Source organism: Oncorhynchus kisutch, linkage group LG8, assembly GCF_002021735.2.
Source record: "Oncorhynchus kisutch isolate 150728-3 linkage group LG8, Okis_V2, whole genome shotgun sequence".
Classification (NCBI taxonomy): domain Eukaryota; kingdom Metazoa; phylum Chordata; class Actinopteri; order Salmoniformes; family Salmonidae; genus Oncorhynchus; species Oncorhynchus kisutch.
In genome coordinates this window covers 72,720,030-72,735,812 of record NC_034181.2, presented here as the reverse complement: position 1 = coordinate 72,735,812, position 15,783 = coordinate 72,720,030, and the positions used below count along the sequence as shown (strand labels likewise).

At 39.2% G+C, this 15,783-nt stretch overlaps 1 protein-coding gene across 2 annotated transcripts in view; it reads left to right on the top strand.

Moving 5' to 3' along the window:
* Nucleotides 1–875: 875 nt before the first annotated feature.
* The window catches only part of LOC109895222 (cGMP-inhibited 3',5'-cyclic phosphodiesterase B), an 84,825-nt gene continuing 69,917 nt past the window's right edge, over nucleotides 876–15,783 (top strand). The window contains exon 1 of one of the 2 annotated variants that reach the window (XM_031831137.1): nucleotides 876–2,015. In XM_031831137.1, the coding sequence (XP_031686997.1) occupies nucleotides 1,125–2,015 (891 nt within the window). In that variant the 5' untranslated portion in view covers nucleotides 876–1,124. The remainder of the gene's footprint in view (nucleotides 2,016–15,783) is intronic. The other variant, XM_031831136.1, reaches the window with a different exon arrangement.

Below are 15,783 nucleotides of genomic sequence, written 5' to 3'. Positions count from 1 at the left end.
ACAAAGTAAAAGCGTGCAATTACTCAATACACCTAATGTTAAACATAATCTACAATCTCGTCGAAATAACTATTTCCCCCTGAAAATTTCGATTTTGAAGGTGCGTTCCTTATTCTTACATAAATATCACTTGCTTTCTATGATATATCCAAATAGAGTTCCATCTTCTCTGATATATGTAGTGCTCAAAATCAGCGATTCCTTGGAGGAACATTGCTTTCATTTACAAAGTCTCATTAGAACACATACAAAATAGGTATTCTAAGATTAAGCATTTTTTTCAAAAATGAAGTGGTAGATTTCGTTAGTTGAACATATTTGCAAATATTTCAATATCACAGGCCTGCCAGAGTAATTAGGCCTAGATAGGGGTACAATAGGCTGGCTGTGTAATTACACTAGAAAATAACTACTACTATTATTACTACTACTTCTACTACCACTAATACAATTGGCTAAACCTTCAAATAATGGGCCTTATTGTTGGCCAAAATGTACTTTATCAATCATAAAATCATAAAGAAACAGATCAAGTTGCATATCTGTTTAAAGGCAAGATCATTTGACGTTTGGATTTTGTCCAAAGTAACGCAAGCAAACTTAGGTAAATTGATAAATGCACACTTTCTTTAACCACACTGTCAACATGTTGACGTTGTGTGGTTGTTTTTAGCTGTACATATTATCTAAACATTTTTTTTAGGTTTTCAGTGTATTTTGAACGCGTTCAGACAATGCAATTAATTGTGATTTAAAAAACGCACTAAAATTACAAAAAGTTAACTCGAGCTGATTAACTCCGACAGCCTTAGATTTTATATAGCAGCACTCTTCTTCCGTTTTCTGACCGACCATGAGAGTGCACGGTTTGTTCCAGTGCTGCAGAGCGCGTGCCTGTGTAGATCTGTAGTTTTTGTAGCGGATTGTCACATCTAGGCGGCGACACGGAGTCCCTTTTATCAAAAAACAACAACATTTCACCTTCTCTTTCTTTTAGTCAAAATGCTTGAGCACGTTTGAGTGACCATGGAGTGCGTTTGCCGTCATGTAGTTGAGTGTTAATACGTCGAGAATATTGGGAGAAGGAAACTTTTGAAGGAATCCAAGGAGCTACAGTTGAAAACATGGCTGTTCGCGAGGAAGGAGAGGTTTTGCACAGTAAAATCAGGCACCACGATGGGGTTGCCAATGCAAACAGCACAGAGAGCTTCAGGAACGGCTATGTGAAGAGCTGCGTCACCCCTTTAAAACAAGACCATCAAAGGGGATTTTTGTTTAACGTCTGTAGGTTTTGCAATGAGGACATTCTGAATTCAAAAATATTTCGAATTTCTGGCCTATACCTGGGTGCATTCGCTATTTTTGCAGTTTCGTTGCTTATTTCCAGGAGCTTACAAAGTGACTTCAGCTTTTGGGATTTGCGGACTTTTCTGTCGGGCTTCTCTCAGTCCATCAGCCCTCTCTTTAGCATAGGCTGTGCATTCTTCTTTTTGACCTTTTATTTAAGGAGGAAAAAGAGGGAAAGTAATACATGTTGGCTTGTGTCACTGCCAGCATCATGTTACTTAGGGGATTTTTTAGTTTTGCGGTTTTTGCAGTGGGGAGAGGACCAACACCAGATGCAAATGTTTGGCAGGTTGTTATTCGTGTTGGGGTGTGTGGGTCTCCTAACACTGATCCCCACTTTGAAACTCAAACACAGTGTTCTGATCCTGGTGTTTGCCAGTGTTGTGTGGTTGGTGTCTTTCACCAGTCTGAGCTGTCTGCCTGCACTCCTGAGACCCGTGTTTGCGTGTTTGGCGGGTGTCTCAGGCTCGCTCTTGTCCCTCTGTTTTGACCATTATTACCCGTCGAGGGAAACTCCGAATAGGATCTCCAGCAACGAGGAGAAAGTCCCTGTGATCAGACCCAGGAGAAGATCCAGTTGTGTTTCTTTGGGGGAAACGTCGACCAGCTATTATGGCAGCTGTAAAATGCCTCGCAGACCTTCCTTACCGTGCATATCCAGAGAACAGGTAGGTCATGGGCTGGCATAAAGTTCATCATTGCCTTCATTCATTTGTGCAAAAAGTATCACTGACTGCTCAGAGTGAGCACACGTGCGCAAGAGTACACAACCTTGAACCTGTGGTCTCCAGCAAGGAGACAATTAAACCCCATATCCAGAATGCATAGGCCTACAGTAGTCCAGACAGACAATCACTCCTACAGTGCTGAACTATTCACCATCCAGGTCATTCACCTCTACTCACACCAAATAATCGTCTCTTGAAATAAACTATTCTGATTGTCCTGCAATAATTAAACCCATATGACTAAAACATGCAGCCACATGCACCAGAAAGTTAATTTACTTAAGTAACTTTTATTCAGACATCCTATTCTTGTTTGTTGAGTGTTGTGTTGATGACAGGAAAACCTGTCAAACAAGTTAAGTCCAAGTTCAAGCGTGATCACTTATGGTAGAGTAATCAATGCAATGATCATTATTTAATAATTCACTCACAAGTGTAATTTTCATATAGGCTTAGAAAATAAGTGGTTAGTGCTACATATTGACTAATCTCTGAAGTTCTCTATAATGTTATTATTTCACTGTAGTTAGGATATCCTGGTGTGAGGCCACTGCAATGGAAAGTGGGAGTAACATCAAGTGTATTTATTTGGCTTCAACACTCACTGTATTCCAGGCAATGTATTGTGACCACGGAGGATATTCATTCCCCAATAGTTCAAGATGGAAGATATTCATCCAAGACCCCCCAATAGTCAAACATCCTGTTCACACTTACAGTTGATTGTAAACAAACAATATCACTAACCCAGCTGAGCAAGGCAAGCCCCTTTTAAAGGTTCTGTCTGTAAAATGTTTTTTTTTTTTAAATGCCCCTTGATTTTATGAAGAAGACAACTTGATGACTTGACAACATATTACTTTCTTATGCATGCCCAATCATAACATTCAGGGATGTGAAATATTGCTAGCTTGCTTACATTTTCAATATCTAAGCTCAAGAACCAATTGTGTATCAGAAAGAAGCTGTTTTTGGAAGGACAGGGCCCTCCACTCTGACAGTAAATAGACATCAGGCGTTAACATCAAATGATGTTCCATATTTTAAAACCCCAAATGAATGTAATTCCTTTAAAGATTTATAATAACAGGCTATTTGTGTGTAGAAACTTTATGGATTGCAGTCTGCCTTCATTTTATTATCAGTGATGATAGCTGATTCTAGTTTATTTGTGAAATATTTAGGTGTAATGTCACACATTAACAGTAAGAGTTTTCAAATCCAACGAGGGCAATATGTTCAGCTGACATTTTAGTATGTGCTCTGCCCTCTCTGACCATATTAGATTAGCCTATCATATTGTTCATTATCAGTTTGATTTATCCGAATTTAGTTTTGCCTCTCTGATTCTGTCTGAACCTGTGACGTTTTATAAAAGTGACCTGCCAAATATTGTTTCAGCAATAGCCTTTGTTGTAAACTGGACTACCTTAAAGATGGAGATTATTATGAAAAGATAAGACACATAAGCTGCATAAAGGATGTTTTATTACGGTGTTGTAATAGCACACTTCACTCATACAACACAACATTGAATTTGTTCTTTGTTCATTTGACTCATTGTCCTGCAGTGGATGTTGTCAGGAATAGATTGCAGACTCAAGTCTGGATACTACCATACAGGTCTGTTCTAGCAGTAATGTTGTCAGGCAGTGAGGGGCATTGGTGTAGACCAGTATTGATCAGTGAAATAAAGATGTCACTGCCTGTTGTCCAACTGTATTGACTTAACAAGAGAGGATAGGAGTGCCAGCATCACCCAAAATGTGCTACTGTCCTAGCTGAAGGACCATATTTTAATATCACAGGCAAGGACGTTAAGAGTGTGATGTGCACGTCAGGTTCAGTGTCCACAGTCAAGTCCTGAATGTGACACTTTGTCATGATGTAGTGTAGACTAATAGTAATTAAGCCTAGCTCAAATATGGTCTTAGCAGACACATTTAGTTGGGAACTGAAAGGACGAACTCAAACGTAATACTAACCATAGATCATACTTGTCATCCACACATGCATAGATTACTGGACTTGTTTGGTCACACATTAAATGGCGCCTCATGTATCATGACATTACATGATTTGTTGGTCATTGATTCATCAGAAAATGTATAGTAAAATCATTTATATATTTGGGGGTCAGCACATGATGCTTATGACACATGCTGTGTGGAATGTGGAAAAGACTAACTCATGTCACTTGAAAAAAAATATTTTTTTTACCTTAAAAGACATTGTGTCTTGCAACATTGACAATGTGGAAAAATACACAATTTATATAATAACATTTTCCACAAATGAACAACACCACCATATACGATCAGTGGTCAACCACATTTGGGTTTGCATACAAAGTTTAGACACGATCCTTGCTTTTGTCCAGCAGCTCTGTTGGTATTGACGTGATGGTATGCTGTGTGTCCTGTTCTGCATTAGATCCATTTTTTGCCAGACAGTGATGCATTTAGGCCTTGTTTGTTAAATGTTTCTAGTTTCCACACAACAAATGTTCAGTGTTAGCTGCCAGACACGTATCAACACCAACACCTTTTGATATGAGACCATGTGCAGCTGAAATCAAAATAATTTAGTCTTTGAAAGACAACTCTGTTTTAATAGGCCTGTCTCTTGCTGGAACTCACATGATAACTACAGTTAAAGTCGGAAGTTTACATACACCTTAGCCAAATACATTTAAACTCAGTTTTTCACAATTCTTGACATTTTAATCCTAGTAAAAATTCCCTGTCTTAGGTCAGTTAGGATCACCACTTTATTTTAAGAATGTGAAATGTCAGAATAATAGTAGAGAGAATGATTTAGTTCAGCTTTTATTTCTTTCATCACATTCCCAGTGGGTCAGAAGTTTACATACACTCAATTAGTATTTGGTAGCATTGCCTTTAAATTGTTTAACTTGGGTAAAACGTTTCAGGTAGCCTTCCACAAGCTTCCTACAAAAAGTTGGGTGAATTTTGGCCCATTCCTCCTGACAGAGCTGGTGTAACTGCGTCAGGTTTGTAGGCCTCCTTGCTTGCACATGCTTTTTCAGTTCTGCCCATAACATGTTTTATGGGATTAGGTTTGTAGGCCTCCTTGCTTGCACATGCTTTTTCAGTTCTGCCCATAACATGTTTTATGGGATTGAGGTCAGGGCTTTGTGATGGCCACTCCAATACCTTGACTTTGTTGAACTTAAGCCATTTTGCCTCAACTTTGGAAGTATGCTTGGGGTCATTGCCCATTTGGAAGACCCATTTGCGACTAAGCTTTAACTTCCTGACTGATGTCTTGATATGTTGCTTCAATATATCCACATAATTTTCCTTTCTCATGATGTCATCTATTTTGTGAAGTGCACCAGTCCCTCTTGCAGCAAAGCACCCCACAACATGATGCTGCCACCCCCGTACTTCACGGTTGGGATGGTGTTCTTCGGCTTGCAAGCCTCCCCCTTTTTCCTCCAAACATAAGGATGGTCATTATGGCCAAACTGTTCTGTTTTTGTTTCATCAGACCAGAGGACATTTCTCCAAAAAGTCAGATCTTTGTCCCCATGTGCAGTTGCAAACCGTAGTCTGGCTTTTTTATGGCGGTTTTGGAGCAGTGGCTTCTTCCTTGCTGAGCGGCCTTTCAGGTTATGTCGATATAGGACGAGTTATACTGTGGATATAGATACTTTTGTATCTGTTTCCTCCAGCATCTTCACAAGGTCCTTTGCTGTTCTGGGATTGATTTGCACTTTTCGCACCAAAGAACATTCATCTCGAGGAGACCGAACGCGTCACCTTCCTGAGCGGTATGACGGCTGCGTGGTCCTATGGTGTTTATACTTGCGTATTATTGTTTGTACAGATGAACGTGGTACCTTCAGGCGTTTGGAAATTGCTCCCAAGGATGAACCAGGCTTGTGGAGGTCTGAAATTCTTTTTCTGAGGTCTTGGCTGATTTTCTTTTGATTTTCCCAAGATGTCAAGCGACGAGGCACTGAGTTTGAAGGTAGGCCTTGAAATGCAACCACAGGTACACCTCCAATTGACTCAAATGATGTCAATTAGCCTATCAGAAGCTTCTAAAGCCATGACACCAAGTTCTGGAATTTTCCAAGCTGTTTAAAGGCACAGTCAACTTAGTGTATGTAATCTTCTGACCCACTGGAATTGTGATACAGTGAATTATAAGTGAAATAGTCTTGTCTGTAAACAATTGTTGGAAATTTTACTTGTGTCATGCACAAAGTAGATGTCCTAACCGACTTGCCAAAACTATAGTTTGTTAAAAAGACATTTGTGGAGTGGTTGAAACACTTAGGTTGGAGTCATTAAAACTAGTTTATGTAAACGTCCAACTTCAACTGTATGTAGGCCTTGTTATGGAGCACTATCACATTCTTCTCAGGACTCTGACTTTTTTTACAAGGAGCATGTGTGCGTCTAAGTTAAAATATAGGAGCACAATGAAAAATATTTGAGGTAACAAGCCAGGTTCTTTGTATTAATTGTGCAAGCATGACGGTCATGAATCTGTGCTCAGTGTATTCTCCACGGGCTGCGGTATAGTGAAGTAATCATTGCAACAATTAACATCTGGGTGATTATTATTCTTTTTTTTGGGGGGGGGGGGGTTGCACAGATGCCCCTAAATTAAAATTCTTGGTAGCACAGCAAAATATTTAGGCGCATTTGCAAGTAAAATGGTCGCACTGTAGAGCCCTGCTGCTACATTTCGCTATGCTGTTTTTTAAATGTGGAACACAAAGTTACACCATGCTATTTTTGTATGTAAGCCTTCGTACTGTGCTTGACACTCCTTTGTACACCTACTAATACTTTTCAAATACCTATGATATAGGTCTACTTCATTATGAATTGTATAGGTCAACAAAGGCATGACTAAGGAGGACCATAATGCAGAGAAGAGAACGTTTTACATCTCATTTGCATGTCTATCACCTCACTTTGTAAAATGTCATTCTGAAACCTTCTCTGGTATTAGGTTAGACGTTCTGAGCGTAAGACTTAGTGTCCCAGTGATGAATGATCAGTGATAGGCCATAAGCACTGATACAGTATTTCTTATTCTGGACTCTGATACCTTACATTTTTAAAGTTTGGTTTACATTGGCACATCAGTCATGTTTTTCATAAAGATACTGAAGTTTGGATTTCAGCTTGATAGTTCATGCTAAAAAGCAATGAATAGTACAGCCAAAACAGCCAGGCAAAAGAAGTCCAGATGTCGACTAGTTTGGCTCTTAAGTGTTGGACACACAGTTGGACAAACGTCTTACATTTCAAATCAGATCAAATCACTACATAATCATCAGTGTGTTATCTTATTTATTGTGTTGTTTTCAAGATTACTTTACATTCTTTGAAATTTATTGCAGCTTGACTTTAAGGGTGACGTCATCTGTCCGCAAAACAATCCTTGCAGAGCACAAATAGGCCTAGAACATAATACACGCAGTGGCAGTAGCCTTCTTTTTACGATGTCTGTGGGAAGGTAGGGATCATTTATGAATACTTCAGGTAAACAGTGTAAAAATGCTTTGCACACGACATTGCCATCAGCAGTGGGCCTATTCCAAACTATTTAAAAAGTAACTTTGGGCATCTTTGCTTGCGTCGCCTAGTGGTTAGAGCGTTGGACTAGTAACCGAAAGGTTGCAAGTTCGAATCCCCGAGCTGACAAGGTACAAATCTGTCATTCTGCCCCTGAACAGGCAGTTGACCGTCATTGAAAATAAGAGTTTGTTCTTAACTGACTTGCCTAGTTAAATAAAGGTTAAAGAAAATGTTGGACAGACAATGTAGCTCATTATCTTGTAATAGTACCCTCCCTCATATAGATAGTACAATTGCCATACTTTCAGGGGATGTTACTGAGGAAGGTACATTGAACTTGTTCTCAACTTGCCTACCTGGTTAACGGAAGGTGAAATAAAAACATTGAATCTGTATTCTTTGCTGACTAGCAAATGGCTGTGAATGTGTTGTGAATGGAGAGCAACATTAAGCTTATGAGCATCTTACTTGGTTGAGATAAAGGCGCCACACTCTGTCCTGTGATCTTATGACCTAGCTAGTACACCACAACACCTCAGCCTCTCCTGCACTTCCTGATTATCTTTGGAAACTTAGTCTTCATACATTACGCTTGCACTTTTGAAGTGTTTTAGCCAGTTGGTAGCCAACAGACCCCATTGTGGTTCCTAAACTGATGGACTAGCCAACTATAGTGATAATTGGTCATTGCAGTTTTGTGGGAATATCTCATTGATGCGCGGTCTCACGTCATGTCTGGCCTCATGAATTCTCCACCTGATGAGCCCAGCTAACAGGCCCTCTCCCTGGCCCCTGCCTGTGAGTCACAGCCTTCCTTCCCACAGTGTAATGGCTATGTGCTCGTCACCAGCGCAGCCTGCTACGTCTTTAAACCCAACTACAGTGGCATGGACCAGAAGGTGCGTCCTAGTGCTGCTTGATATCTGTTTGACATCTTGTGCATCGTCTGTTTGACATTTAATTATTAGTTTGCGTTGCACAAACTCAAAAGAAAGCAAAACCTAACCTGAAACTGTGAACAAGGGCCTACAGTAAAACAGGTTCCTGTCCCCAGTGATGGAACCTCCTCTACCTGAAATGCAATTTTGGTTACAGAAAACAGGAGATTGACAAACATATTTTCAACGCATGGTCCCGTGCTCCTATAGTATAATGTGCCAGTATTCCTATAGTATAATGTGCCAGTATTCCATATTATACTATAGGAGCAGTCAATAGAACAATTAAACAATTGAGTTCACACAATGAGTCAGGTTTTGAGGTTTTGAACTTGTAATTGTATTAAATGTTTGATTTCTGTAGTAAGATGGACAGCCTACATGATTAGGCACTACTATATAGACACTATTATTCTGGAAGTATTACACAGTTGTTATCATGTTATTTTTTCAGTGATAGAATAATGGTAAAATACTGCACACATGAGAACGGTAGAAAGACCATACAGTGCTTTTACCTATATAGGTTACATTTCTCACAGAATAAAAAGGTTTGTAGCAATATTTTCATGGAACAGACATGTTTACCCCACACTTCCTAAAGAGTTCACACAAATGAAAAATAGTCACTTTGTCTAGGCATAAACCAAAGTCGTTGCATGTCTTTTGGGGAAAAGAAATCCATGATTTGGTACCAGACCGTTTCTCATTTTTTGGGTGGTGTTTGGACTATCATGACAAAATCAGATTTTTTTTGTCTATTTGACGTGTGTCATTCCTGCAAAGGGGCATGTTGGACATCCTGTGTAGTGTACTGACATCCTGTGTCACATCACTACACTTTGTGGCATATTGGTAGGCTAGATATGAGGACAAATATAAAGTATTTAAAGAGAAAGTGATCTAAGGTTAATGAGTGACTTAAAGAACTTGTGTCCTACACACAAGTGTATATACATACACACAGTAACTGAGCTGTATGTTCTGTCTCTCCTGGTGTGAGTCTATGGGCAATTGTGGTTTTATCGGTTTATCTTGAACTCATAAGGAAGTTTGTCTGTGGGTTTGGCATTGTGCAGCTGGAGGCAAGTGGGTCGGTGTGGTGGGCGGGCGTTGACGCTTGCTGAGGGAGGGCCTGTTATCGCAGGTGTTTGGCTTCTCAGCGCATGACTGCTTTTGCTCTCTGAAAAGGACATGGCGGCATGGGCTGCAACCACGCCCTCAATCACCTCCCTACTGCTCATTCAGTCCTATTGCCTCTCCAAATTGATTCTTAGATGTTTAAAATAGAGGTCGATCGATTATGATTTTTCAACGCCGATACAGATTATTGCAGGACCCCCAAAAAAAGCCGATACCGATTTAATCTGCCAATTTTTCTTTATTTGTAATAATGACAATTACAACCATACTGAATGAACACTTATTTGAACTTAATATAATACATAAATAAAAATAAATTTAGCCTCAAATAATGAAACATGTTCAATTTGGTTTAAATAATGCAAAAACAAAGTGTTGGAGAAGAAAGTAAAAGTGCAATATGTGCCATGTAAAAAAGCTAACATTTAAGTTCCTTGCTCAGAACATGAGAACATATGAAAGCTGGTGGTTCCTTTTAATATGAGACTTCAATATTCCAAGGTAAGAGGTTTTAGGTTGTAGTTGATATAGTATTTATAGGACTATTTCTCTCTATACCATTTGTATTTCGTATACCTTTGACTATTGGATGTTCTTATAGTATTGCCAGTGTAACAGTATAGCTTCCGTCCCTCTCCTCGCCTCTACCTGGGCTCGAACCAGAAACACATCGACAACAGCCACCCTCGAAGCATCGTTACCCATCGCTCCACAAAATCCGCGGCCCTTGCAGAGCAAGGGGAACAACTACTCCAAGTCTCAGAGCGAGTGACGTTTGAAACGCTATTAGCGCGCACCCCGCTAACTAGCTAGCCATTTCACATCGGTTACACCAGCCTAATCTCAGGAGTTGATAGGCTTGAAGTCATAAACGGCTCAATGCTTGAAGCACAGGGAAGAGCTGCTGGCAAAACGCACGAAAGTGCTGTTTGAATGAATGCTTATGAGCCTGCTGCTGCCTACCACCGCTCAGTCAGACTGCTCTATTAATTATCAAATCATAGACTTAATTATAACATTATAGTATTTCTCTGTGTTATTATTCTCATCATGTACTTTAGCTTTGGAAACAATATATATATAGATGTATATATATTCTCATGTACTTTACTATTTTAGGTAGAAAATCAAACTTTTCAGTTAAGCAATTGTTGAATATTTTCTGACTGACATTAACACAGCAAGGTTTAGAACAAGTTACAAAAACCTGTCAATGAATGGAGCAGGATTCCTATTAGAGGTCGACCGAATATGATTTTTCAACGCCAATACCGACTATTGGAGGACCAAAGAAATCCGATACTGATTAATTGGCCGATTTTTAAAAATGAATAAATACAAAATAATAATAATATATATATATTTTTAATGATATTTTTTATTATTACTTATATATATTTGTAATAATGCCAATTACAACAATACTGAATGAACACTTTTAACTTAATAAAATACATTAATAAAATCTATTTAGTCTCAAATAAATAATGAAACATGTTCAATTCGTTTTAAATAATGCAAAAACAAAGTGTTGGAGAAGAAAGTACAAGTGCAATATGTGCCATGTAAAAAAGCTAACATTTAAGTTACTTGCTCAGAACATATGAAAGCTGGTGCTTCCTTTTAACATGAGTCTTCAATATTAAGAAGTTTTAGGTTGTAGTTATTATAGGACTATTTCTCTCTATACCATTTGTATTTCATATACCTTTGATGACTGGATGTTCTTATAGGCACTATAGTATTGCCAGCCTAATCTCGGGAGTTTATAGGCTTGAAGTCGTAAACAGCGCTGTGCTTCAAGAATTGCGAAGAGCTGCTGGAAAATGCAGGAAAGTGCTGGTTGAATGAATGCTTACAAGCCTGCTGCTGCCTACCACCGCTCAGTCAGACTGCTCTATCAAATATCAAATCATAGACTTAATTATAACATAATAAATACGAGCCTTAGGTCATTAATATGGTAAAATCCGGAAACTATCATTTTGAAAACACAATGTTTATTCCTCCAGTGAAATACGAAACCGTTATGTATTTTAGCAAACAGGTGGCAACCCTAAGTCTAAATATTGCTGTTACATTGCACAACCTTCAATGTTATGTCATAATTATGTAAAATTCTGTTAAATTATTTACGGTCTTTGCTAGGAAGAAATGGTCTTCACACAGTTCGCAACAAGCCAGGCGGCCCAAACATATACCCTGACTCTGCTTGCACTGAACGCAAGAGGAGTGACACAATTTCCCCAGTTAATATTGCCTGCTAACATTAATTTATTTTAACTAAATATACAGGTTTAGATATATATACTTATGTATTGATTTTAAGAAAGGCATTGATGTTGATGGTTAGGTTCATTGGTGCAACGATTGTGCTTTTTTCACGAATGCGCTTGTTAAATCATCAGCCGTTTGGTGAAGTAGGCTGTGATCTGATGATAATTTAACAGGCAATGTAGGACAAGCTAGTTAAACTAGTAATATCATCAACCATGTGTAGTTAACTAGTGATTATGTTAAGATGTATTGTTTTTTACAAGGTAAGTTTAATGCTAGCTAGCAGCTTACCTTGGCTCCTTGCTGCACTCGTGTAACAGGTGTTCAGCCTGCCACGCAGTCTCCTCATGGTTTGCAATGTAATTGGCCATAATCGTCGTCCAAAAATGACGATTACCAATTTGTTAACTTGAAATCGGCCCTAATTATTCGGCTATGCCGATTTAATCGGTCAACCTCTAATTCCTATGCTGCTTTCCATAGTCTGATTTACATGGCTCTGAAAGTATCAAAATAGCCGTTTGTGTTTACTAGAAAACTTGGTGATCCATTAGTTTTCAAAACAATAAGCCGTGGCCCTGTGTTCATGTGACCTACCGGTCGGTTTGTCCTGCAGTGCAGCTGTATGCTGACGACCTCTGTGTGGAGTGAACACATCTGTCTGTTGTTGGTGAGATCCTTCAATGTGTCAGGCAGTCTGGGAGGGAAAGCCCTACTCAACACGGATGCTGCTGCTGCCATTTTAGAGATCTCACTGTGAACATAATGTATTAATGAAGTGATGGCGAGACTACTGATACATAATTTATGGAGCAGGATGGGAGGGGTTTTTGTTTCAGCGAAGGCTTCATTTTTAATCATATGAACACCTCAGCGGAACAAAGTGAATACATTCGCCCCCAAGAATGGTTAGGGATAGGCAAAAAGGATTTCCCACAAATGTCCTCAGTGTGTTCCTTTCCCAAAATAATTTATATCAGAAATCCACGGGAAGTCTTTTCCTCACCAATTAAAATCCTGAAAACAACCCCCAAACAGTCTAGCTATAGTAGTGATGTGCTAATATAGACATTCTGGACCGACCTGATATTAAAAAGTCTTAGTTGGTACTGAAGAATTTAGTGCTTATATTGATATCTGAACCGATCATCCTCCTTTCCACTATCTGCTAGCTATCAATTTTTCAAAGATAGACTTGTAGAAATACACTTTTAAAAATAATCTTGACCTTAATAATTGATAAATTGTCTCATTATTAAAAGGTCAGTCATTGGTATAAGTGTGTAACCCCCAGATGTATTGCAATGCTGTTGCACTCTTTTTCTTCATCCTCATTTGGTCCGTAATAAAAGATGGAGGATTGAGGGGTGGAGTGTTTACGCTGGCCCCTGACTGAGGAAGCCCAGGCCCCTTGCCTGGATGTGACCCACAGTGTCTGTCTCATAAGACCCTCTTATAAAGCACTACTTTTTATTCTGCATGCTATCTTACTCTTGACACCCCTCTCTCTGTCAGGCCCTTTGAGTCTGCTTTCTCTCTGTCCCACAATGTCCGCCAGCCACATTTTAAGAATAGAAGTAAACTGCATTTAAAGAAATGACAGGCACAATTTAATAAAAATAATAACATCTCACCTATATCATGCTCTATGGCAAGGTTCCTCATCTTTTTTAATGGTTGGACATAAAACACTATAAAAACACCAGCACATTTTAATTTGGAAAAGTATTCCCACACAATAGAGATAATAGTGAAGACATCAAAACTATTAAATAACACATATGGAATCATGTTGTAACCGAAAAAGTGTTAAACAAAAATATGTTATATTTGAGATTCTTCAAAGTAGCCACCCTTTGCCTTTTATATAAAACAATTTATTTAGTCTTTATTTAACTAGGCAAGTCAGTTAAGAACAAATTATTATTTACAATGACCGCCTACCCCGGCCAAACCCGGGCGATGCTGGGCCAATTGTGTGCCACCCTATGGGGACTCCCAATCACAGCCGGTTGTGATTCAGCCTGAAATCAAACCAGGGTCTGTAGTGACACCTCTAGCACTGAGATGTAGTGCCTTAGACCACTGCACCCCTTGAGAGCCCTAATGACAGCTTTGCACACTCTTGGCATTCTCTCAACCAGCTTCATGAGGTAGTCACCTGGAATGCATTTCAATTAACAGATGTGCCTTGTTAGATGTTAATTGGTGGAATTTCGTTCGTTCTTAATCCGTTTGAGCCAATCAGTTGTGTTGTGACAAGATAGGGTTGGTATACAGAAGAAATACCAAGTCAATATTATGGCAAGAACAGCTCAAATAAGCAAAGAGAAATGACAGTCCATCATTACTTTAAGACATGAAGGTCAGGCAATCCGGATAATTTCAAGAACTTTGAACGTTTTTTTCAAGTGCAGTCGCAAAAACAATCAAGCGCTATGATGAAACTGGCTCATATGAGGACCGCCACAGGAAAGGAAGACCCAGAGTTACCTCTGCTGCAAAGGATAAATTCATTATAGATACTAGTCTCATAAATTGGCAATTAACTGGGCCTCAGATTGCACCTCACGGAGTTCAAGTAACAGACACGTCTTAATATCAACTTTTCAGAGGAGACTGCAAGAATCAGGCCTTCATGGTCGGATTGCTGCAAAGAAACTACTACTAAAGGACACCAGTAAGAAGACTTGCTTGGGCCAAGAAACACGAGCAATGGACTGATGGAAATCTGTCCTTTGGTCTGATGGGTCCAAATTTGCGATTTTTGGTTCCAACTGCCGTGTCTTTGTGAGACGCATATTAGGTGAACAGATGATCTCCGCATGTGTGGTTCCCACCGTGATGCATGGAGGAGGAGGTGTGATTGTGTGGGGGTGTTTTGTTGGTGACACTGTCTGATTTATTTAGAATTCAAGGCACACTTAACCAGTATGGCTACCACAACATTCTGCAGCGATACCCCATCCCATCTGTTTTGTGCTTAGCCGGACTATCATTTGTTTTTCAACAGGACAATGACCCATAACACACCTATTTGACCAAGAAGGAGAGTGATGTGCTGCATCAGATGACCTGGCCTCCACAATCACCTGACCTCAACCCAATTGAGATGGTTTGGGATGAGTTGGACCGCAGAGTGAAGGAAAATCTGCCAACAAGTGCTCAGTACATGTGGGAACTCCTTCAAGATTGTTGGAAAAGCATTCCAGATGACTACCTCATGAAGCTGATTGAGAGAATGCAAAGCTGTCTTCAAGGCAAAGGGTGGCTACTTTGAAGACTCTCAAATATAAAATATATATTTTTAACACGTTTTTGGTTACTACATGATTCCAAATGTGTTATTTCATAGTTCTGATGTCTTCACTATTATTCTACAATGTAGAAATATAAAAAGTAAAGAAACTCTTGAATGAGTAGGTGTGTCCAAACTTTTGACTGGTACTGTATATCTGCAAGCAAGGTTTGAAATTATTATGTTTTAGTCAAATATTACTGTATATCTGCAGTCAATTTGCAGTCTACAAATGATTTGAAATTATGTTCCGCCCCCCTGACCTTTTGCTCGAGGCTGAATCTAGTTGATGATCCCCATCCCTGCACTCTGGATTTGTTGTGTCTTATAGTAAGATATTCCAAATATGATCTCTACAATCTCCTGCAATATAACTTCAGTCACAAAAACTGTCAACTTATGATGTTCCGCTTTGTGTCATTACAGAACCATTTATAGCTCTGATGGACAGACCCGTAATTATGCTGTCAACATTATCCTTCTGTTTT